Genomic DNA, 24,949 nt, shown 5'->3' with positions numbered 1-24,949 from the left:
ACCGGAAGCCCGTCCAGGACGGTGGACTGCCTGCCCCTTTCTCTTCGCCCAGCTTACTTGACGCCCAGCTTACTTGACGGCTGCTTGTCTTCCAGGTTGTCAGGTCTGTATGCACTTGGGTTCTGACCTTTTCCAAATTGTGGAGGAGTCTGGCCATCTTCAGTTTTGGAGAATTTAATCTGACCATAGGGACACTGCCCTGGAGTCGGTCCCCAAGTCCCTCCTTGCTTGGGGTGGGCCACCGACTGCCTCACCAGGTCCCCTTATTAACTCCTGGAACAGGAGGGGGCCGCTCCAGCGTTCAGCTGTGTCCGGGTTCTGCCGGCAGCAGCCAGGCCAGGGCCCGGGGCAGGGTTCTCCTGCTGCTCGGGGGACCGCACCGCGCAAGACGCCCTCGCACGCAGCCTCACTCACCTTCGGAAGCGGCCACGGGCTGCTGTCGGTGTGGGTATCCGGCTCCGAAGTAGACGCATCGGGTAGAAGCTGATGCCGGCGAACCTAGATAAAAAGTCCCCGATAAGGAAAGCTTTTATTTCTCAGGGCCCCTGGTTTGAAATTAGTGCTCCGGCTTCCAGTATTGCGTTGGCTCGGAGAACTAGGGCGCCTCTGTTTTTAATTAGTTGCAGTCATTTCGGTTTTTTGTGCCAGTGGGGAGAGATGGAGTCTGCTCCCAGGCTCCTCTCCGGCCCCAGCTTCACTGCGCGGCCCCCTGCTTTTGTCTTCCCGAGCCCCGGGTATTTTTAGCGTGTCCGGGACGGTGGCGACACTGACGCGCTCACGCTCTCTTGTCCTCCCCTCGCAGGTGTGACAGCCTCTCCGCGGCAGCCATGGGGTCTGAGGATCATGGGGCTCAGAACCCGAGCTGTAAAATCATGACGTTTCGCCCAACCATGGAGGAATTTAAGGACTTCAACAAATACGTGGCCTACATCGAGTCCCAGGGAGCCCACCGGGCGGGCCTGGCCAAGGTGGGTGATGCCCTGGGCCCAGCGCCGCTTTCCACCGGCTCGGGCCCCTTGGGCCCCGGGACCCCGGGCCTGGCGTGGCAGTGTCTGAAGGCGGGCCCACGACTGTGTCCACGGAGCTGCTCTGATGTCATTGACATCACACGTTACGGAGTTCTTCCCGTGTGCCGCGCTCTGTCGTAGGCCTGGTGTGCAGGAATGAGCCGATGGCCGGGGCCAGGCCCTGGGGGCACAGGTGCCTAGGGCATCGTGGCAGCGGGAGGGTGTTGGGAGTCGGGGGAAGGCTTCCGGGGAGACGGGTCACTGTGAACTGGGTCTCCTTCCGTGGCATGTCACTTCTGTGCACAGACGTGTGTGCATGTGGTGACAGCAAACAGACAAGCACAGCCCGTGTTGCTTTTACTATAAACGGAACCTGCGCGAGGGCCCTGGTCGCCCGATTGTTTGGAAGGCTGGTTACCTGCTTGTCCTGAGTTCTCGGGCTGCCTGTGTGCCCGTCTTGTTACTACCTAAGGTGCCTGGTTTTCTGTTCTTTTTTTTTTAATTTACTTTTTAAAAGATTTTATTTATTTATTCACTAGAGACATGCAGAGAGAGGCAGAGACACAGGCAGAGGGAGAAGGAGGCTCCCCGCGGGGAACCCGACGTGGGGACTCCATCCCGGGTCTCCAGGATCGCGCCCTGGGCTGAAGGCGGCGCTAAACCGCTGGGCCACTGGGGCTGCCCAGTGGTCTGTTCTTTAAACCGAGGGGTCGCTGAACTTTTTCCACCAAGAGCTGGATAGTAAGGGTTTTTGGCTTTGCGGACGGGGTAGTCTCTGTCCCACCACTCAGCTCTGTCACCCATGACACCCTTGAGCCAGTGGGCATGGCCGCGTGCCAGTACACACGCTGAACTGTGCGTTTCCTGGGACTCTCACTGGTCCCAAAACATTCTTCTTTTGTTGTTTTTTCCCTAACCATATTTGAAAATGAAAAAAAAAAAAAACAAAACACAACACCCCACATTCTTGGCTCGAGGGCTGCACAAAAGCAGGCTGCGGGCGGGACTTGGCCCCCGGCTGAGTTTGCTGCCGCCTGGTGGTGGTGAGGAGGGGCGTGTCCTGCCTTCCTGCCCCTACCTGGTGTGGATGGTTTTGTTAGGAGCATCAAAGGCCCTGGCTGTCCCTGCCCGGGCTGTGGTCATGCCTGTGAACTCACCCTAAGGACGCTCGGCGGGCAGGCCGCTTGCTGCCTCTGCTTCCCGCCGCTCCCTCCTGGTTTTGTTCACGCACACGTGCTGGCACGGACACAGAGTCCTGCTCTGCGGACAGTCGGGAACCAGAGCCCCCATTGTCCTGTTTGCTTTGCTGCTTCCTTTATTTATTTTTAAAGATTTTATTAATTTATTTCAGGGAGAGTGTGCACGTGTGTGCGCTTGCACGAGTGGCAGGAGATCCAGAGGGAGAGGCACAGGGAGAAGCCGACTTTCCACTGAGCAGAGGGCCTGAAGTGAGGCTCAATCCCAGGACCCGGGGGTCACGCCCTAAGCTCAACCTCTGAGCCCCCAGGTGTCCCTGCTTCTCCCTTTAAACTCCTTCAGCTGGGGGACGCCCGGGTGGCTCAGCAGTTGGGCATCTGCCTTCGGCCCAGGGTCTGATCCTGGAGACCTGGGATTGAGTCTCACGTCGGGCTCCCTGCATGGAGCCTGCTTCTCCCTCTGCCTGTGTCTCTGCCTCTCTCATGAGTAAATAAATACAATCTTTAAACAAACAACAAAAAAACCCCTCTGAGTTTTCTGTCCGGCTGGCTAACGAGCTTGCGTCCATTGTTGGGGGACAGTTTCTTGCCTGTTCCGCCCCATTGAGGGTCCCTGCTGTGGGGGGTCCCCGGTGCTCTGGGAGGGTGAAGGGGGGGCCCTCCTCTGCCGTGTCTCATGTCGTTGGCCTGCTTCTGCTTTGCCTGGGACGCAGCCGCCCTTCTGTTTCTGGCTCGGGGTGTCCCTGGTGCTGGGAGGTGTCGCGAGGTGCTGTCCTGCTCGGCTCTGCCTGGGGTGGCCTGAGGCCCCGCGGCTCTTATCCCCCCTCGGCCCTTCTGTCTCACTGTCTGAGGCTCCACTCTCCTGGCTGGCCCCCAGCCCTGGCTGGTTCTGGAGCTTTCTGTTCGCGGTGCTATGGTGGCCGCGGGCTCCGAGTCCACGTGAGCCGGTCCCCCAGGCCTCTGCCTGCCTCTGCTCCTCTCGGCTCGTCTCCTCGGCCTCTGTGCTTCTCCGTTGAGCCCCAGCGTTCCTGCTCGGAGCTCTCACACCAGTGGAGTCATTTTTTGCTGATTTATTTGGATCAAAGGAAACTGGGCTGGACGCTTCCTGAGGCAGGAGTTTCCTGGGTCTGTTTTTCCTCCGCCTTTTGTTCTGTGTGCTCCTTTTCAGCTTTTTTTTTTTCCTAAAGATTTTGTTTTATTTTTTATATTTTGTTTATTTGAGATACAGAGTGAGCGAGAGAGAGCATGAGCACGGTGGGGCAGGGAGAGGGAGAGGGAGATGGAGACTCCCCCTGAGTGGGGAGCCCAATGTGGGGCTCCATCCCAGGCCCCCGAGATCATGACTTGGGCCGAAGACAGATGCTTCACTGGCTGAGCCACTCACACGCCCTCCTTTTCAGCTTCTTAAGTGGGATTTTGTTTGCTGCTTTCTGGTGGTCTCCTGTGTGTGCGGGGAGGGAGGGGCAGCATGGGGCGGGCACAGGTTCAGTCGCACCTGCACCTCCGCACAGGCTCATAGATGTTGGTGATTGCAGAGTCCCGCCGACCACGCGTGCACACTCGTCCCTTCTCACACCTGGCAGGGCCCGCGTGCTGGGACCTTAGGGCCCTGGGCAGCCTCCCTGCTGCTCCGACGGGACAAGCGGGGCTTGGGAAGCACCGAATGAGGCCTTGGCCACCCCTGCTCCTCTCAGGGCTGCCGGCCTGTTTGGAGAAGGGACACGGTGTCCTGCTGGCTTGAGCCAGCTCTGCAGAGCCAGCCCCTCACCCTGGTCTCACTGGTCTTGACCGCCCTTCTTTGTGTGTCGAGTGCGAGGTGGTAGGGCTAGTTTCATCAGAGCTGTATTCCTCACCCCCCACCAAAGCTCTGTAGGGCCCAGTGGAATTGGGTGTGGATGGCTATTCAGGTCCAGCCAAGGCCAGGGTCTGGAGACACAAGAGGCTCCGGAGGTGGGGGAGCCCCTGTCCTGTTCCTTGGCTGCTCTGTGCATGCCCCCCACCCCCTCAGGCCCACGCCAGCCTTCCCAGGCTGCTTGGGAAGCGCTGGTGTGGTTGGGAGCCAAGGAAGGGCATGGCGTTGGGTCCCGTGGGAGGGGTCAGGGTGCTTTGGTGCTTCCCTGAGGACTGTCATGTGGTGCCCTGGCTCCTCCTCCAGCCACCAGGCCCACTGCCTGCAAATGGCTTTGGGAACCAAGGTGGGAGGTGTCGGGGCAGAAGCTGCTCAGCCACCCGGAGCCACCTGCCTGGCGCCGCCTCCTTCACCCGAGGAGTGTGGCATTTCTCTCCCTCTCAGCCTTGGCTGAGGCTTCCCCTCGGGGAGCTTCGAAGGAGGGCCAGTCCAAGGCCATGCCATGCCCAGCAGGTGCCGAGTGGAGGAGTCAGGATGCTCACCTGTCTTCCGGCGATACCTGCTAGAGGTTGTTCACCCAAGAGCCTCCCTTTGGACCCTGGCCTCGCAGAGATTCCAGGGTGTCAGGCTACAGCACGCTGATTTTCCCAAGGGTTTGGGGTCCTAGACCCACTGGAAGTGGCTCTCCATCCCGTGCCTTTTTCAGAACCTGCTTAGGGCGTGCCGGAAGCTCCCTTCCTTGGTTGTCAGAGGTCTTTGTGCAGCGGGGCCCGCGAGGGATGGGATAGGCGAGCAGAGGAGCCGAAGGCTCTCAGGAGGGAGCCAAAAATTTGGGAGTGATGTGTTTGGTTCATTTCACAGCCGCGGTTTCTGGACGGGCTTCCTCTGATGGGACTGGGTGGGTGAGCTCACCTGCTCCCCTGGCGAACACAGGTGGGGGCAGATCCAGAGTCCTTTTCCCGCAGGAGGAAGGGTGGGCTTCTCTGTAAAGAGGAGGTGCCGCCCACGTGGTGAGAGAGCCCTTCGGCCCACAACCCTCTCCCCTGTGAGAGCGGCTCCCAAGCTGGAACCACAGGCCCTTTTCCTTTATATTTTTTTGCATTTCGGGTTTTGAGTGTGTTAGTTTGTCACCAGCCTCTTCACATTTCTCACTTGAAATCTGAGAAAACCGCCGACTGACAGGCTGGCCCCAGCACCCCATTGTCAGGAGGCCTCGTAGCACCCGTGGGGACCCCATGTTGCTTATTGCAGCTGTGGCCGCAGAGCAGGGAGAGGGGATGGCCCCAGAAAGAGCCTTGACTGAGCAGCCGTGTCCCCATTTAACTGAAATCAGGGTTCCCAGCCTGGGCACTGCTGACAGTGAGGCGGCTGTTCCCGTGGGGCATCCTGGGCGCCAGGGAGCCCATGTAGCATCCCTGGCCCCACCCACTCGGTGCCAGGAGCCCCCAGTCGTGACAGCCACAGCTGTCTCCAGACATCGCCCAGTGTTCTCTGGGGGCAGGATCACCCCGGGTGGGAGCCCTGACTTCTTCCTGTTGCTGTTGCTAGCTCTGTCAGTAAATCCAGGAGTGCTGCTGGTGGAGGCAGCACCTTTCTGTTTGGTAACTGACAACCAGAGACTGTTTTCGTTGCCAAGCAAAACACATTCTTGCCCCGATGGGTAGAGGGGAATCCTGGGGATGGTAAATGAATTTCAGCCATTCTGGAAGCCGCCCACAAACTCGGGCATCGGGGTGGTGTCTTCCCTCGTTGGCCCTGAGCTGGGTGAGGTCTCGGCCTCCCCCGTCTTGGATGACATGCTGAAGACAGGCTGGTTTAGCTCCCCTTTCCAAAGCTGTGGAGTGGCCTCTGGGCGCCCTGGCGGGAGATCTGGTGTTTGCAGACACCTTCTGGGGCCTGGGAGAGCTCAGCCTGTGGGGGTCCCCAGGGCTGTCATAGAAGCCAGCCTGGCACCTGGGAGGCCCTGGCCATGCCCAGCAGAGGAGGGGAAGCGGGAGGGCCAGAGGCCAGTTGGTAAGCTGGGCACAGACCCAGTTCCCCCCCCACCCCCCTGCCGCCTGCAGGCCCTCCAGGGTCTCTCCTGGCGAGGGGCGGGGGGGTGCAGTGGTCGCCAGAGGTGGCCTTCTCAGGTCTTGTCCCCTCGGCTTTGTAGCATCCTTACTCTCCTGCCTCTGGTGCTGCACCAGCCCTTTTCTGTCTTTGCACCTAGGCCTTGTGCCCTGCCTGCTGTTTCCTTGCCCCTTATGGAGTCTTGGCAGCTGCTCGCTCCCACGGCGGCAGCCCCTCACGGGTCTCTGTTTTCTGGTACCTCCCACCCTGCCCCCAGCACCCAGAGCTGTGCTTGGCCCTGGTGGGTGTCTCGGCCCCCAGCCTGGCCCGGGTGGTCTTGAACCAGGCTCACAGCACTATCTTCTGCGGTGGGGGGTGCAGCAGCAGAGTACCTGCCCAAGCAAGAGAGTGGGAGCCCCGTGCAGCCCACCTGTTTACTCACCTCGTGATCATGCACGTGTGCATGGGGGCTGGCCCCTGGGTTCCGGGGGGACCGCTCCCAGCTTTCTGAGCCCACGCTGAGCTCAGAGGGCCCGATGGGGGGCAGTGCCTGTGGCCCCGCATGGGTCACCTGGGAGTTTGAGAAAGTGTGCCCTGGTGGCTCCTGGTGTTCTGCGGTGTGGGGCCCGGACACAGTCCTAGTAAGCTACTGCCCGTCTCCTGGGGGAGGGCGGCGTGTCCCATATGGGGGCGCCTCTGACTCCCCTCTCGTCTCGCAGATCATCCCCCCAAAGGAGTGGAAGCCCAGGCAGACGTACGATGACATCGACGACGTGGTCATCCCAGCCCCGATCCAGCAGGTGGTGACGGGCCAGTCAGGCCTCTTCACACAGTACAACATCCAGAAGAAGGCCATGACGGTCGGGGAGTACCGCCGCCTGGCCAACAGCGAGAAGTATGTGGCTAGGAGTGAGGCGGGGGTGGGGGGCCCCCGAAGCCCGTCTCTGGGGTGGAAGCACACCTTGAGGGCCTTCCTGCCCCCAAAGCGGCGCCCTCAGCGGCGGCTCCTGGCCCTGGGACGCAGTGGGGACTTACCCTTGTCTCCCATCCCTGGAGTGCTTCCTGGCAGCCTCACGTGACATCTCAGGCCCCATGGCACCTCCTTGGGGAAGGGCTCCCTGACACGCGTCCTCAGGTGACGTCCCCCGGTTCAGTGCCCCGCACACATGGGCACACTCACACACATTCCCTTGCACTCCAGTGCATTTGTGAGCACGCATGGCACACGCGCTCGGGCTCACTTGGGCACGCACCTCTGCTGTTCATTCCTTGTTCCGTGTTACCCCACGCGTCCCTCACTTGCCAAAATTTTGCCTTTTTGGCCGTCCCTTTGCACTCAAGCATAAGCATCCCACCAGGCCGGGGTGTCTGCCTTCTGCCGCCCCGGCCCCTGACACCTGCCCGGCCTCCGGTGAGTGCTATGGATTCGAAGAGCAGAGGGACATCCTGCTGAGAACTCTTGGAACCTGCGTCCCTCCCCTGCTCCTGCTGTCCCTGGGGTGTGTTCTGACTTGGGTGCCCCAGGCCCTGGTGGCTGGCAAGATGGGACGAGTGGGTGTGCTTCCAGGGGGCCTCCTGCCCATCCCGCACCTCCTCAGTCCCAAGTAAACGCTCTCCCAGTGTTCCTGTGTTCTCCGGGCTGTGCCCCAAGGTGGGGACAGAGCGGCCATGTTCACCGTGCTGTTCGATCGCCAGGTACTGTACCCCACGGCACCAGGACTTTGATGACCTGGAGCGCAAGTATTGGAAGAACCTCACCTTCGTGTCTCCCATCTATGGGGCTGACATCAGCGGCTCTCTGTACGATGACGTGAGTACCCGGGGCCCCAAGAGGTTCTGTGGGGAGTGAGGGATGCCGTTGCCTGGGAAACGGTGGAGGGAAAGGTTTGCGAAGGGGACTTGATCTTTTTTTTTTTTTTTTAATTTTTATTTATTTATGATAGTCATACACACACACACACACACACACACAGAGAGGCAGAGACATAGGCAGAGGGAGAAGCAGGCTCCATGCACCGGGAGCCCAATGTGGGATTCGATCCCAGGTCTCCAGGATCGCGCCCTGGGCCAAAGGTAGGCGCTAAACCGCTGCGCCACCCAGGGATCCCCGGGACTTGATCTTGAACAGGGATGGTGCAGTGTCGTGGGCTCTGGTACAACCACGTGCCGAGTCCCGGGGTAAAGAAAGGAGGACTCAAAAAAAAAAAAAAAAAAAAGATAGGAGGACTCTGCGTGTGTTTTTGATTTGCAGAATCCTATTTTGTTTTGTTTTGTTTTGTTTTATTTTATTATTTTATTTTTATTTGAGAGACTGAGAGAGCTACAGCAAGCATGAGTGGGGAGGAGAGGGAGAAGCAGGCTCCTCACTGAGCAGAGCTTCCCCACACGGACTCGATCTTATGACCTGAGCCAAAGGCCGATGCTTAATCAACTGAGCCACCCAGGCACCCCGATTCACAGAATCTTTCCTACGAAACTGTCTGCCCCTCCCGCCCTGATCTGAGCTCAGGTAGCCTGCAGGTGACCTACCTAAGCCCCATCACAGAGCGGTCTTCGAATATGACACTGACACTGAGCATTTCCTCCCTTCTCCCAGGGGCCTCCTCATCCACAGTCTAGTGCTTTTCCTCTCCAATTCCTATCACTCTGTCTTCGGGGAACCCCGATGCCCTGAGCTCTAGCCCCTTTGCTGGGCTGGGAGGGTCCTGGGGTTACTGGGGGCCCCTGCTCGCTCCTCAGGCCTCATGCTGGCCTTGGCTGGTCCAGGGGGTGTAGACCAGACACTGGTGGAGACGTAGCTTGGAGGCCCCACAGACGTGCTGCTGTTCAGCGGATGGAGGTTTGAGTGGGATCCATGCTTTTTAGGGGACGGTTAATTACTATATGGGGCCCCCGGTAACCCTGGAATGGATCTATGAAGATGGGTTGATTTCTGAGCTCTTCAGCCTGACTCTCTCCTGTGCATGTTGTGCTCTGGGCTCTCTCCGGGCAGCCCCTCAGCTGCCATCTCTGCTCCCTGCCCTGAACCGTCACCCTGCAGGTCATCTCTTGCTGGAATACTCTATGCACTCAGCCCTGCTCCTCGTGAGAGCAGCTGGGGGTGCCTCCTGAGTGCTGGGCTTGGGTGGGTGGTAACCCCCCCACCTCCCAGAAGGGTCAGGAGCCTCCTGCACCCATTAGGACAGGCAGTGACTTGTGTTTCCTGAAAGGTGTTGGAAAGGCATGACTATTGCATGGGTCTCAGCAGTTCGCCCAGCTGGGGGAGCCCATCTGCTCTGCAGCCCGCTGGCCTTGCAGCTAGAGGGTCCTGGCTCCTGCTGTGGGCAGGTTTGTTCCGCTGAGGGGGGTGCATCAGGCTCAGAGGGAGCTCGCCCCCAAGAACCCAGCAGGTCAGAGATGAAGCTTACTCCTGGCCCTGCCTCCTTACTGGACCTCAGTTTCTCCATCCATGCGAAGGGGTACAGCAGGTGTGTGGCTGTCCTCCAGGAAGGGCATCCTGGACAAGAAGGTTCGGCTTCTCCCTGGGACCCTGAGCTCATCCACGTGGCCTTGATCCCAGAGCAGTGGCCAGGCCTCCTCCTCCTGAGAGCAGAGCTGCATGCACTCCCTGCATGTAGCAAGGGCAGGAGGACAGGGTCCCAGAGGCCCTGTGGGCACACACATTTAACAGGAGGGGGAGCCCCATCTCTCAGGCTGCCCCTGACACACCTCAGCTGGGGTGCAGCTCACCCATCACTGGGGCTCAGACTTTCCAGGACTGTGAGTAGTTACCCCATTTATGGTTATAGGAGCGTTTGGCAGCACAAGGTGCTTGCCCTTGTGCCAGACTCAAGGCGCACACTGCATGGGGGATTGGGGGGCTGTGTCCTTGGGCTTTGTGGGGTCCGTCTGGGTCCATCCACCTGGGAGAAGGCTGCTGGTCCTATGTGCAGCCTCCAGATGCCAGCGCTGCCTCTGCTCCCCATTTCTTTGCTAGCTTCGAGGCCTCCTGGCCCCGCAAGAGGGACCTGGCTTCCCAAGCCCCCCTTGAGCCCCCTCCCCATGCAGGCCGCCGTGTGTGCTCCCCCTCCTGCTCTCCAAGAGCACTGTGGGAGTGTTACTCTTGATGTTTGTGACATTCTGTCCTCCTGTCTTCAGGTGGGGACCGTGGGGCTCAGTGGCTGGGAGCCTTGTCCCCGTCCCCATCCCACTCTCCGTGTCCAGTCCGGGCCCTCTGTGCTCCTGACCACAGTTGGGACGAAGCTTGGTGCTCGTGGGCCAGTGCTGGCCGGCCCGTGCCAGCCCACGGCCCGTCTGCTTCTTGGACTCTGAATCATGACTTCTAGGAAGCGAATCCAACTTGACAGCTGACGGGTTGGAAGAGCTAAAGTTCTTGTGTTGTGTTTGAGACGAGTGTGAAGTCACGTGCCTGTTTGTCAGATGAGCCGTTCTTTTCCATGGAGTTCTACAGAGTTAGCACTAGTGGGGCTTGTTGGCTCGTTTGTCCATTGTCTGACTTACTGTGCCTTTTTGAAAGAAAGCATTATTGGGACCACACATTTCCCCCACGTAAAGCATACAATTCAGTGGTTTCTACTGAATTTCACTGAGTTGTGCAGCCATCACAACTCAGTGAAATTCCAGAACATTCCATGAGCCCCAAAAGGAGTCCCATCCGCATCAGCAGTCATTCCCTGTCCCCTTGGCGGCCCCCGCAAGCCCCCTTCCCGTCTGTGGAGAAGCCCATCCTGGACGTGTCACACATGTGGAATCACACACCGTGGGGCCTCCTGTGTCTGGTACCCTCCTTGAGCATCGTGGGCTCAAGATCTGTCCTGGTGCAGCGCATGTTGGCCCCTTGCTCCTATTCACGCCCAGTGACGTGCCCACGCATGGGGGGGGCACATTGCATTATCCGTTCACTTGGATTGTTTCCACTTTTTGGCCATGAACGTTTACCTTGAGGACCTGCCTGTGCTTTCCCACGGAGGTCGCCCTGTTTCCCGTCCCCAGCAGAGAGTGTCCCAGGCCCGGTTTCCTCCCCGTCCTCATGGATACCTGTGGCCTTTTAGCCCCTGCCTGTTGTCGTAGCAGGTGTGAAGTGGTGTGGCACTGGGGTTTTGATAGGTTTCCTGCTGGTTAATGATGTTGAGCATCTTTTCACGTGCTTGTGATCTGGGTACATCTGGTTGTGAAGAAACATCCATTTAGACTCTTTCCCCATTTTTTAATTGGGTTATTTGTTTTCTTGTTTGTGTGTGTGTGTTAAGATTTTATTTATTCATGAGAGGCAGAGAGAGACAGAGAAAGAAAGAGGCAGAGACACAAGCAGAGGGAGAAGCAGGCTCCATGCAGGGAGCCTGACACGGGACTGGATCCCAGGTCTCCAGGATCAGGCCCTGGGCTGAAGGCGGCGCTAAACCGCTGAGCCACCCGGGCTGCCCTCCTGTTGTGGTTACAAGAGATCTTCAGAGAGGAGACAAGTCTCTTACCTGGTAGATGACCGTGTGTATTTTCTCCGGTGCCATGAATTCTCTCCTTCGCTTTCTTGATGCTGTTTTTTTAAAGCACAGAAGTTTTGACTTAGATGAAATCCAATTTATCTGTTTTTGTGTTTCTTGGTTGCTTGTGACTTGTGCTTGTGTCTGGGCTTCTGCTAGGGCTCGCCTTGCCAGGACCAACCGCTCGTTCAGGGACCTGTGACATGGAGGGTACGAGTGGGAGGTGGGGCTGCGTGGGCTTGGGACGGAGAGACTGCTGATGCTCACTAAGCATCTCGGCAGGCTGGGAGGGTTCTCCAGGGGCCAGAAAGTGATTGGTGTGTATTTTATGAGCTCTCATGACAAGATGGGACCTGTTTGTGGCATTAGGAATAGGTGAGTCGGGCGGGGGCAGGCGTTCTGGCCTCGTTTGCCTCGTTCCGAAAGCTGTCCCTGTCTCCTCTGGCAGAAGGTGCCAGAAGGGCTGTTTGGCACCTTTGCTGAGCTAGCTCCACTCCACGATTGTCTTCCTCCTTCCGTGTCATTGACTTTGAGGCACGTTAATTATTCATGACCAAACCTCAGCCTTCACAGCATGGCCTTCACTGCCTGTGATTAATGCACAGCTCAGTGTGGAATCCGGAGAAAGTCCTGCCCGACTGCCTGGCCCAGGGCGAGGGGCGGTGTCTCAGGGTGGGTTTCAGAGGCTGGGGCCAGCAGGTTTGGGGCTGACCACTAGCCCTCGGTCCTCTGTGGGGCTGCCCCCTGGCCTTCCTGTGCTCCTGCCCCTGGGGGTGGCCAGGGCCCTGGGGTGGCCGGCCGCCAACCGTGTGCTTGCGCCGCCCTGCAGGATGTGGCCCAGTGGAACATTGGGAGCCTGCGGACCATCCTGGACATGGTGGAGCGTGAGTGTGGCACCATCATTGAGGGCGTCAACACCCCCTATCTGTACTTCGGCATGTGGAAGACCACCTTTGCCTGGCACACGGAGGACATGGACCTGTACAGCATCAATTACCTGCACTTCGGGGAGCCCAAGTCCTGGTGAGCGTTTGGCCTGTGGCCAGGCCATGGGGAGGGGCTGCGGACGGGCTCATCAGGGGGCCAGGCAGGCCTGGGGGTGCCTTTGGGTGGCCCCTTGGGAACATGGTGGGGCCTATGGCCAGGCAGGCAATAGCTGAGGGGTGCTGGCTGCTTGAGATCTGTTGGCCTCGCCCCTGTTGGCCTCAGGGACAGCCTCGGTTGCTGATGGAGGGATGCACATCTCCAGAAACGAGCTTCCTGCTCTCACCTGTGGGGGTGGCACCCTCAGAGTGTAGAGCTTCCTGCTCTCACCTGTGGGGGTGGCACCCTCAGAGTGTTGTGCGGGGTCTGTCCCTGGGGCCATGGGCCCTGAATATCCCTTGAACCTCCCCTGTTAGCAGCCTGCCCCCTGCTGGTTTGCAGGGCTGGAGTGGGCGAGTGCCCGGAAGGCCCCTCTGAGAGCAATGGATGGGCCCTGCAGGCGGGGTTGAACGTCCGGTGCGATCCGCGTTCTGGAATCTCTGAGCTGAGCGCCCGCTGCACACCAGTTTCTGCTGCTGGGACAGCCGGGAGCTGCCTTCTGTGCAGGCCGCCTTTGCTCTGTTTCCAGCAGAGATTTCTGAGCTGGGCCTTTACATCTCCTTGCCTCTTCCCAGCTGTCTTAGAAAGTTCTGTTACAGTAATCATTGCAGCTCAGGGGAGGCAGGAGCCCCGGGAGACTGTGGTACTCGGGAGCTCAGCCCAGGGCCTTTGTGTGTTGAGATGGGGGGGCAGGGAGGCCCCCTCCTAGCTGGGGACCCAGGCAGACCCTGGCTAAGGTGCCGTTTACCTTGGTGTCCCAGTGGACAGCTGACCCCCACAGGCATGAGGGAAGGCTACCCCTGCTCCCTCTAAGTCTCTGGGACATCCTAGAGCACTTTGTTGGGCGGGGGTGGGGGGGTGGGGAAGGGGGGTGCAGCACTCTGAGAAGGAGGCCCCAGGTGGGAAGCCAGGCCTCCCTGAGCAGGTGGTGGCTATGTGACCACCCTTCCCTCCCCTCGGAGGTGGACGGAGTGGAGCCCCAGCCCTGTAACCTGGCAGTGGGCTCCTGCCTTGCGGGGGGTACAGAAGCACTGGGGACGAACAGGGCAGGGGCTTCGTAGGCGTTTCCCGGGGCTGCCATAGCAGTGACCACAGACTAGAGGCTTAACACAACACACATGTTCTCTGACGTTTCTGGAGGTCAGGAGTCTGACTGGTCTCACTGGGGCTAAACACAGGCCTGAGCAGGGCGGGTACCCCCGGGGCCTTTTTCCGCTTCCAGAGGCGCCGGCTCCCCAGCCTGCGGCCCCTCCTCCACGGAACCCAGGGTCACCCCCACCTTGGGGCCTTCACTTAATCCCACCTGCTAAGTCCCTTTACTGTGAGGTGACTTACGAGTTCTGGTGATTAAGACGTGGGTCTTTGGGGCCGTTACCCTGCTGGCCACAGGCCCTCTGACCTTTGTGTTGTGCCACATTATTACCTCGTCAGTCTGCTGAGATCCTGTGAGAATTCCACCGGCTTCTTGCTTTCATTCCACTTGTCTCTGTGGTCTGTGGCTGTGCAGAGGCTCTTGATCATCAAAACCTCTAGCTCGGAGAGATTTACCTTCCAGGAAAAATTTGGGGAGAGATTGACGGGGTTGGTGATGACCATTGCACAAAGGCCTGAATCTCAGCCCCCGTGTGGTCCTGAGCACATGAGTGGAGGCAGGTTCTGGTAGGCAGTGTCACCCCATTGCTGCCCAGGAGGTCGCAGGGATGGCTCTGTGACCCCGTTTCCCCCCCCCCCCCCCATGACCTGGCCAGGCTGCAGCTCTGTGGAGACCCCTGTCCAGGCCCATGGAGACGGCTGCCCTCTGCCCCGGCCCCACATCTGTGAGCAGGGCCTGGCGGTGAGGCTTGTGGGGTGAGGTGTATGTGTCCCTTCCCTGGGGGCCATGGCAGGCTGAGTGCAGGTGAGGAGCCTCTGGCGCCCCATACAGTCCATAGGCTGGGGCTGTGTGCACGTGTGCACGTGTGTTTGCACATGAATGTGAGAGTGTGTGCAAATGTGTTTGTGTGTGTGCGTGTATATGAAAATATGTGGGTGTATGTGCACACGTGTTTGTGTAGGTGTAGGAGTACACATGGGTGTGCGTGTGAGTTCACGTGTATACGTGTAAGTGTGCGTCGTGTGTGTGATGTATGAGTGTGTGTGCTGTGGTTCCAGCTCACTGGTCTGCAAGGTTCCTAGTGCTGCCCCCTCCCCCCGGGGCTGGCAGTGGAGGGAGGGGGTGCCTGTGTGTCTGTCCCCCAAAGGCCACTTCCCAGTCCTGGCCCCACGCGGCTCCCACAAGCGCCACTAGATGGCGCCCCGACCCTTCAGCACTGGCTGCTGCTCCCTCCGCTGGTGGAAATTTCCTGGGTTCTTCCATCCTTTCTGTGGACTCCTGGCCCAGCAGTGAAGGCCCCAGAGGCTCCCTGGGAGCAGCAGCAGGAGAGTGCCGACTGCCAGAGTGGGCGTGGGAACACTCAGCCCCTCTGCGGATGCCCACGTGTTGGCCCATGTCCACCAGCCGGAGGGATCAGAAAGCGAGAAAACCACCTTTTCTTTAAAACAGAACAAAACAAATAAAAGGAGTCACTGCTGAGTCCTGGCATGTACCAGCCAGAGGCAGGTAGAGCTTCAGCCATGGCTCTGCCTGAGGAGGGGGTGGCCTCGGGCCACTTGGGGCAAAGCCTGTGCTTGTGGTGGCCAGCGAGGGTCACGGGGAGGGTGACTTGGGAAGTGGCCTGGGAGCCCAGGGAGGCAGCTAGTCCCGGCCACTGCCCAGAGCAGAGGCTGGCTTGGAGGGAGGCAAGGGAGACGGCAGTGAGAACGTGAGGGTAGCAGCCCCTGGCTGATGGAGCGGCTTGGGGTTCTCCATGCCACAGCCCCAGCACCCCCGTCCCCTGCCGTCCACCCTCCCCTGTGTCCACCTCTTTGCCACAACCCACTCCTGAGAGCCCTGGGGCAGTAGTCAGCATGGCTGGAATCAGGCACAGCAGTGGTTCATTCAAGGGAAAGAATGTTCCAAAAGGCATCTTAACTTTGGTCTTGGTTCCTGGTCCTGAAGGGGGATGGGATTGCACACGGGGGTTCCTTGTGCTGACCGAATGTGGCCTGTGGGAAGCGGCTTCTCAGGGTGCAGCTGTGTAGGGTCGGCCGCCAAGGCTTCCTGTCCTCCTGCTGCTCCCCCCCCAAGCTCCCTGCTCCCCAGCCCCAGCAGCTCAGCTCAGGTACCATGCCCTCTCCCCGGGACCTGGGTGGGGCCCCCAGGTGTTGGCACCGCACCCCATGCTCATACTAGCTCCGTGTGACTTTGGTGAATCTCCCTGTACCCTGTGAGGGCAGGGCCCTCAGTCTCCTCCCCTGTGCCCCCCCACCCGGGTCCCTAGCCCCCAGCAGGGGCCTGGCCGAGAGGGGCCTCAGCCTGTCTGGGTGCCGGTAACATCTCCATGGGAACTGGTTCTCAAGGCTGAGACCCCGGGGGTGGGTGAGGTGCCTCTGGTCCCTGGACTGGGGTGGCTTGGGGGGCCACTGTGTGGCACCGCTGCTCCTGGCCCTTGCCCGGGGCCCTGGGGGCTGCTCCCGCGGACGGCGCTCACGTGCCTGTCTCCCTGACTGCGTTGTGCCTCTTGCGTCTGCAGCAGCTTAATTGCAACCATTTCTGAGTATTTCGGTAGCATTTTTTTTTTTTTTTTAAGTGTCGACGTCCTCAGGTTTACAGCGTTTTATGAAGCCTTTCTGAGTCTGTTGCTACTTTGGTAGTGTGATTTGTGTGTCACAGCGGCATGAACAGCCTGGTGTCGATAAAAGCGTGGAATTGCTTCAAAAGGCCGGCATTAGGTGGTGCTCTCAGGCAGCAAGGCTAAGAATATCCGAAGCGTTTGAGAGCTTCAAAATCCCTTTTGAGATGGGGATTTAAAATAGACCTGGCACTTGCAACTCAGCCTTCCCGGGGCCTGGTGGGTCAGCGAGTGGGCCTGGGCACGCGGGGACGGCCGTGGGATTCTGCACGGATTCGGTGGCTCAGGCCGCAGGGCCGTGCCGGAGCGGGGTGGGGGGAGCGGGGGGGGGCTCAGCATCGGGGCGGGGAGTGGAACTGCCATCCTGGGGCCACTCCACCAGCGGCCCTCACAGCCACTCCTGCACGACCTAGGCCCTAGGCCCTGTGACTCGGATGGGGAGATACAAGACGTAGGAAAGACCCCCCCCCCAACCTGGCCCAGCTCGTTGTTCAGATGCAGCAGCGCACACAGCGTTCCCGGCAGCATCACCTCCTGTTCTCCCTGCGGCTTCCGGGTGCGCGGGGCGGGGCGGGGGGGAGGTGGAGGACAGGCCTCCCAGAGGTGGGGACAGCCAGCACTCCCTGCAGGGTGTTTGCCTGGGCCCCAACCTTGGCCCTCAGGCCTGTGACTCAGCAGCATCCCTTCAGAGCTGTGTCCCCAGCAGTTTTCTCGCGGTTTCCACAGCGCCCCCCCCTCCCCACCCGACTGCTCCCATTCGCCTGGGGTGTGGTCTTTCAGGTCCTCCTGGGCCCCCGTGGCAGGGAGCACGTCCTCAGATGCACACGTGTACCATAGGCCTGCCTGCATGCGCATGTGCCATGCATGTGCATTCACTCGTGCACGCATGTGCACTCACACAGGCTCCCTGCAGGGGGGCTGGGGAGAGGGTGGCTCAGGTCATGCTCCCCCAAAGGGCATGGGGCCTGCTCTGCTCATGCACAGTCCTGGGTGCAATGAGCGGATCCTGCAGAGCAGAGGGGGTGAAGGGGGTGGTGGTGGGGATGGTACGGGAACTCCACCTCTCTGACCTTTAAGAAGCCGGGGTGTGCAGGGCACTGGGCGCGCTGAGAATTTCTCCTTTTGATGCAGCCCCACCTAGGGTTTCTCTTTGGCGCTTTCCCTCAGGGGAGTTCCTCGGGAGAGGGCCTGGGCGGCCTTTCCTTTGTTGCGGGGAAGCCTGACTCCCTGCGGGCACAGCCATCTCCGCCCGCGCGTAGTACCGTGCGGGCCTGTGTGCGTGCGCATGCACACGTGTGGAGCGTGCACAGTGTGTGTGTTGCACGTGTGGGTACATGTGTGCATTTGAGGGCATGTGCTCCCAGCCGTGGGGCACCAGGAGGGAAGAGCGTGGTGGGTGCGGATGCTGGTCAGCTCCCGTGATACCTGTTCTCTGGCCACAGCGTGGGGGCGAGGCTGGACGTGCCGCGCCCGGAATGAGTGGGACGGTTGCCCAGGGAGGTGGAGCAAGGCTCTTTTGGGGAAGGGGGCTGCTGGGCTGCTCAGGGGCCCTCAGGGCCTCCCTCAGGCCCACCTGAGGCTGCATCAACCCACCTCCCAGGTGCAGTTCCTTTTGCACACGTTAATCCCTCCCAGTGAGCCTCCCGGCCTCCTCCTGTGTCCAAAGCAGGCTCCCCAGTGCCTGGCTGCAGGTGGCACTGCTGGACCACACTGCCGAGCTTGGCCCTAGAGGGCCTCGGTGTGGTCTCCAGGGAGCCCGGGACGGGAAGTCCAGATAGTGGATGGAGCCCAGTGAGGCTGCCCTGGGCTGCAGCCCCGGAGGCCCACGGTGGAGAGGGCGAGCACCTGACGGAGGAGGCACCAGGAGAAGGCTTGGAGACTTCCTGGCTTCTGAGCGCCCGGCTCGGTGGGGACCAGAAGAGCGCCTCATCCGGTGACAGGAGTAACTCCTCCCAGCTGCCTGGCTCTGGCCCATGAGAGCCCCTGGGTGTCAGGGGGGCTTGGCTCAGCACAGATACGCATAGCGGTTGGTAGGAGTCTGACAGCTTCATAGATTGGCTTTAGTAACTCAGTTTCCCAGCACCGGGTCCTGTCACCCGCGCAAGATGCAGAAGGGGGAAATAGACACCCCCACCCTCCACCCCCCGTGCCAAACCCCCATTTGGGCATCTGGGGACAGAGCCCCGTGGCAGCTCAGTGTGACCGCCGTGCCTGGGGAGGCTGGATGGAAAAGACCCACCAGGCTGCCGGAAGGAAGGCAGCTCCATCTGTGCCTCGTTAGCATGCTGGGGAACCCGGCCAGGCTCCGCTTTCCTCAGCCCCGGTCCTGCGCGAGGGTGACAGAGACAGCAACAGAAGGAGTGTCTCAGAGCAGGAAGTTCCCCTGGGAGCAGATTCCCACGGAGGCAAGAGGAGTCAGAACCCCGGCGACGAGAAGGTCGTAGAGAAGGTGGTGAGGTGGATCGCCCGGCGTGTGGGTCTGCGCGCTGGGCTGCGGAGTCCTGCTCTCGGGGCCCGTGACTGCTCCCCGCCGTGAGCTGGGATCTGTTTGCAGAGTGGCCGGGCCCTGCGGCCGGAGTCTGCCCTCGGGCCTCGAGGCCTTGCCCCAGACAGGCCCCTGGAGGAGTTCCCTGGTGGGGCCCAGCCCCCTCTCCGCAGAGGGAGCCCCTTCTGGATGAAGATGACTATGTCCCAAATGGCCCACCAAGGCCCTGAGAGCACTGAGCTAGACCTGCTGAGGCCCAGCTTCCTGGCCTGTTGGTTCCGGGTCGGGGCCTGTGCTGCCTGCTGCTGGGCCTGTGGTGACGCTCGGCTTCCCTGTTGGATGCCTGGGGCCCAGGGCCGGCAGGGAGAGCTGTCTTGGTCCTTCTTGCAGACTCTCCTCTTGGGACAGTGACCACGGCAGCAGAGCTGATTGCCCTTTGTTCTGATGTGCCTGACCTGTGTGCCCGCTGTCCCCTTCCATGGGGCCTGTGTGTGGTGGGGCGACCGGTGTGACTTCCCTGGCCTCTGAGCCGGAAGTCCTGCATCCTGGAGCCTCTCTGAGCTGGGCAGTCTGTGGTGTCTGGTCCCCTGGGGTGTGTGCAGACATGTGTGCCATGTCTGCACACATGTGACCATGTGCCCTTGTCATGTGCATGGTGAGTGCATCATAGAAGAGATGGGAAAGCGTGTCCTCACGCAGGCGGCATGAGCCTGTCCTCTGGAGAACCCCCACTGGATTGTGCCCAGAAGACCTGGGACCTGGCGCTCCAGGAGGTCACTAGAGCCACTTCCCCACCTTCCCCATAGCCATGGGGGGCCCTGGCCGGAGCTTTTGCTTCCAGTTGGGTTTTGCACCATGCGCTCTGGAGCTTGGTATCATGGCACTGCGCCACGTTAGGATCCGTAGTTTCACACCCTGGCCAGGAGGGCCTGTGCGCAGGGAGCTGGCGGGGCGATAGCCGTGTTACCCCCCAGCCTGGGTCCCTTCCCGGGCTTTGTAGAGCCCTTGACCCCACTTCTTTATCAGAACCACAGCCCTCTGCTCATCAGGGTTGTGTAGTAAACCTAAAAAAAAAAACCCTGAAAGCTGATTTTGGCATCAGAGAATTAACTGCTGATGCTGGGAAAGTCAGACCTTGGTGTCTCAAACTGGGGTATGAGGTGTCACCAGACTGTGAGCATAGGGCTGTGTCGTCGATTACCACGGCGAGGACAACAGGCTGTTCTGGAGAGCTCTTCGTGGCGTGGTGCAGCGCAGTGCAAATTCCAGATCATTCCATGTGTCTGATTCACTTTTTCCAGCGTCACCCACCCTAGTCTAATCGCCTGGCACCACTCCGGCAACACCTGACAGCATGTCGTGTGAGGGCACGTGCCAGGGGGCTGCTCGGGGTGGATCAGAGGACCTGGGAAAGCTGGCGCTCTCGGGGTGCTCTCCCCGGGAGGCTCTGCTCGGCAGGTGGCGGGATCCGTGCCCGTGGGCTGGCTCCTTGCATCTCGCGGCGTGCTGGCGGGGACAGACACAGTTGGTGTTTGTTCAGGGAATGCAAAGTGATTTTAACATCGCGCTAAGCAGAGGAAGGTCAGCCTTCTGCTAAGGAAAAATCTCACCATATGCTCTCCTCGAACAGCCAGTGAGAGCGGCCGGGGGTTCTTGTGCTGCTGCAGACCGAGTGACGCCTCGCCACGAGCCCGGGCCGCGGCTGTGGGGCTTCGGGAGCCGGGCTCCTGGCGTCGGAGGCCACCCCAGGCAAACGCTCCGCTGCGGCCACTCTCCTTCTGCCTCCCATGTTTGTCACCGGCCTCTTTACACACCGTTTTGGGTGCATACTTTGAAAAAAGACTCTTTTTTTTTTTAAAAACTGTTTGAGGGCAGCCCCGGTGGCGCAGCAGTTTAGCGCCGCCTGGGATCAGCCCAGGGCATGATCCTGGAGACGCTGGATCGAGTCCCACGTCAGGCTCTCTGTATGATGCCTGCTTCTCCCTCTGCCTGTGTCTCTGCCTCTCTGTCTCTATGAATAAATAAATAAAATCTTAAAAAAAAAAAAAGAACTGTTTGAGATTTATAGAAACACTGAGGAGCTAGTCCAAGCGTCACCTAAGCCCACTCTGATTTCCCACTGAGCTCTGCGCTCAGGCTGGGGTGCTGTTGTGCTCAATGGACCAGTGTTGATACATTCCTAGTAAGCAAAGTCCACAATTTATTCCTGTTTCCTCAGTTTCCCCGATGTCCCTCTTTGGTCCCAGCATCCCCTAGGACATGTAGGCGTCACATCTCCTCAGGCTTCTCCGGGCTGAGACAGCTTCTCAGACTTTCCTTGTGTCTGATGCCCCTTGACGGTTACGTGGAGGATGGGGCAGGGCTTTTGTAGGAAATCCCTTCCTTGGGTCTGTCTGGGGTTTTTCTCATGGCGAGGCCAGGGTGATGGGTTTTGGGAGGAAGAACCCGGAGTGAAGTGCCCTCCTCCTGGGGCTGTCTCGGGGGAGGGTGCTGTCACTGTGGCTTGTCACCACAGACGTTGGCCTTGGTCCCCTGGCTGTGGTGGGTGGGCAGCTGTCTTCCTGCAGGGTCACTCTTCCAGTTTCCATGCTGTTCTGTTTCAAGTGGCCTCTTACACAAACAAAAGAAACTGCCACTATCAGAGACGGGAAGAGAATAGAGAACAGAGCAGCCTCATGTCAGTGGCCACGGTGATTGGACGTGAGCCTCTTGCCAGGGATTTTTTGAACTGTTTCTTTTCTCCTAACCTGGAGTTGAGGCAGTTTTGCTTTTCTGGTGCTGTGTGACCAACCAGTGGGCTTGTGGGCTGCATTGAGGGGCTCACAGTTCCATAGATCAGAACCGAGGCGTGGGCCAGCTGGGTCAGGCTCTCCGAGGCTGGGATCGAAGTGTCGGCGGGCTCTGGGGAAGGTCCACTTCTGGTCTCAGGTCATTGGCAGAGTTCTGTTCCTTGCAGAGGTTGGAGTGAGGTCCCACGTCCTTGCTGGCTGCCAGCTCTGGGCTGCTGTCGGCATCTAGAGGTCGCTCAGGTCTTGCCATGTGTCTCCCTCCATCAAGGCCAGCTTGGGATCCCCTCCCACTGGCACCTGGGACTTGAGGGCTCACCTGCTTAGGTCTGGCCCACCAGACTCATCTCCCTATGTTAGTGTCTGCCGACAGGGGCCTTAGTTACAACAGCAAAACCCCTCACGGCAGCACCAACTCCAGCACAGTTGGAGTAACTGTGAGCGGGGGCCGGGTGCCTTAGGGGCATCTGAGAACAGTGTCTGTCATGATGCCTTCGTTGTGGACTGCAACGCAGTGTGGAGGAGCATGCAAAATACGTACACACCCCAAAGATACGTATCTATGTGCCGTTCATCCGGTGACTCCATGGTGAACCCTCGTGTACCCCTGACATGTCGGGGAATGAACCTGCCCCACCGCCCACCCCGTGCCCCCCCTTTACAGCTCCCTCCCTGCCAAGAGCCAACCACCGTCCTTCTGACTCCTCCTCCTCCTGACTTGACGGGGCTCATGTTGCTGCTTCTATGGGTCCTTTTCCTGCGTGTGTCTGTGGACCCGGGCGACGGGGCTGAGTGGCGGCCAGATTTGAGGGCCCTACAAATAGACTTATTTGTACCTTGTGTTCCTTCTGGGAGTTCGTGGGGAAGACGCACCCTGTTCCACGTGGCAGGACTTCATTTATTACTGCAGCTGGAGGGTTTTCTGCGTACGACTCTGCCTCCGTCTGTTCATCTGTTCACTGGCGATGGGCACTTGGGCTGTTTCTGCTCTGGGCCAACTGCACACACCGCTTTAGCGTTTTCACCTGATGCTCATGTATGAAGTGCGGTACTACACCCGAGGAGGGCACTGAGCGATCCTGACATCAGCAGTGGCCGTGGGCGGTGCTCCTGGCTGTGCTCCCACTGACCCCTCTCTGGTTGTGGCCACGCACCGCCCTCCTGTGCAGGTGAGGCCAGGTTGGCCAGACACCTGCTCAGGCCGTGGAGCTCGGAGGTGGTGGGGCTGGGGCCCAGCCCGCCTTTACTGCCACTGCTCCACCCTGCCCCTTGCATCAGGAGGGGTGGCCACTCGGCTTCGGAGACCGGGTGTGTCCCAGGTGGCAAAGGTGGCCAGGACTTGAAGGTGTGGAAGTGAAAGGACTCTTTTCTTACCGGGTCCCCACAACAGTCGCCGAATCAGGCCTTGTCGAGCTGAAGGGGAGATGGAGAGGGGAATTGGAAACCCAGGCTGGCACATGTCCCGCCGTCTTGAGCACGTGGCTTTGGCGGAGGTCATGCTGGGTGTCCAGGTGGGGTAAGAGGGAGGACATGTTCCAGAAATTTTGATCAGTGGGTACAGGAGGCAGCGCCCCAGGCTTCTACTCACCTTTTGCTGGCTGGTGTCTGGTCCCATGGCCTCACTTAAAACCAGGGAGCCTGGGAAGTGTCCAGCTATAGGTCTGGGAGGAGAAAGGAGAGGGGTGGGTGAGCGATGCTTTACCACCATGTGGGTAGCGAACAGAGGTGGTGTTGTGAGTTAGCTCACGTCTTGATGGGGTGCCCACTGTGAGTCCAGCATGAACCACACCTACCGTCCAGGAGACGAAGGTTCAGTGAGCTTACGGTGTGGCCCCACGCCCCCAGAGCAGGGCCAGGCTGGGGGGTGACCAGGAGTCTCCAGATGGGGTCAGGGAAGCCCGTAGGACTGAAGCCCATGGAAGAGACCAAGCTGGGCAGCCCGTGAGAGGGCCTAGCTGGAGGGCGGGCAGCCAGCCCAGGCACGTGGGCTGGAAGGTTGTTGGTGGAGGAGTTCCTCCACTCAGCCACACCTCAGCAAGAAGGACACGTCAGCTGGGAGGGCAGGCCCAGGGCTGGGACGTGGGGGCCTGGGGCCAGCAGGTCAGGCTAGTGCCCTTCTGCTCCACTGGGCGACACCATCTTCTGTCTCCCACTCAGGGACACAGACCTTGCTGGCCTGTCGCACAACCTTGCTGGCTTGGTCTGGCAGGAGCAGATGGCCCTTCACTTTGGAGTCTTTTGTTCAAAGAGTGGCGACGTGCACTGGCCTGCATCAGGAGACATGGGGTTTTTGCTTTAGGGTGCCCGAGTGCCTGCTCCCTGGCCGGAGTCCTCTCTCTGCCCACTGCTCTAAGAAGCTGTTGGTTCTTCTGTTGGAAATGTCGCTGGGCGTGAATTCCTATCCCAAAATCCTGCCACCCGGCAGGGTCTGGATGGGGAGCTGCCTGAGCCGGAGAGTCTGCGGCTGTTGGTGGGGCCCCCTCCTCCCGCTGCAGAGGCCGAGGCCAGCCTGGCCGGCAGTCGCCTCCCCCCACCCGTTGCCGTAGACGAGCCATGAGAGATTCGGGGTCTGCATGCAGGGTCTGGTTTCCATGGCAAATTTCTCTCATGCTGGGGAGGTTGCTGTCGGCAGATTTCGGCTCCTCTGAAGGGAGATTCCTGCAAATCTGTGAGTACAGAGAGAAGGAGTCTTTGTCGACTTTGCTTAAAAATCTGGCTGTGAATGTGCTCCCCCTTCACGTTAGCACAGCAGCAGGAGTGGAGAGGCCTGTGGCCTGCGGACGGAGCGGGGCGGCCATGGGCCGGGCCGGGCAGCACCGCGCCCGCATCGCCAGAACCAGACCTCCTGTCATCGCCAGAACCAGAGCTCCCTGGGGCAGCTCAACCCATGCAGAAGCTTAGCCCTCCCTGAAGCCCCAGCACCTGGAGTGACCCCGGGAGTGACCCTGAGTGCCCTGTGGCCTTTGCCTCCTGGACGGTAGGCTGAGACTCACGTGGTCTCACTCACAGGTCTTACAGCCTTCGGGGACCTGTTTGTAAAGATGGTGTAACCTGCGTGCTCCCCAAAGCCAGTCCCGTAGTTAAGAGCACAAGTCCGAGACCCAGGGCCGCCTCTGGTGTGGCTTGGGAGAGCCCATGGCCGGTCCTCCGGTTCCCGGGGCCTCACTGTCAGCCTTGCTCTGTGGGTGTGTGTGACGATGGACGCAGGTCCAGGACGTGGGGAGTCATGTTAGCAGACTTGAGCCTCCCCACGTGGAAGACGCCCTGGCTGCTCGCAGCCCGAGGAGAGGGCAGGACTCCAGCC

General features: G+C 59.9%; 1 protein-coding gene across 1 annotated transcript in view; it reads left to right on the top strand.

Annotated features, from left to right (window-relative positions):
- KDM4B (lysine demethylase 4B) overlaps nt 1-24,949 on the top strand; it is a 137,044-nt gene that overhangs the window by 48,896 nt on the left and 63,199 nt on the right. Inside the window, 4 exon segments of the mRNA XM_072721702.1 lie at nt 803-968; nt 6,821-6,996; nt 7,797-7,911; nt 12,411-12,604. Coding sequence (XP_072577803.1) covers nt 828-968; nt 6,821-6,996; nt 7,797-7,911; nt 12,411-12,604 — 626 coding nt within the window. The 5' untranslated portion in view covers nt 803-827.

Source organism: Vulpes vulpes, chromosome 9, assembly GCF_048418805.1.
Source record: "Vulpes vulpes isolate BD-2025 chromosome 9, VulVul3, whole genome shotgun sequence".
Lineage (NCBI taxonomy): Eukaryota > Metazoa > Chordata > Mammalia > Carnivora > Canidae > Vulpes > Vulpes vulpes.
The sequence above is the reverse complement of the archived record's forward strand: the minus strand, read 5'-3'. Positions and strand labels throughout refer to the sequence as shown.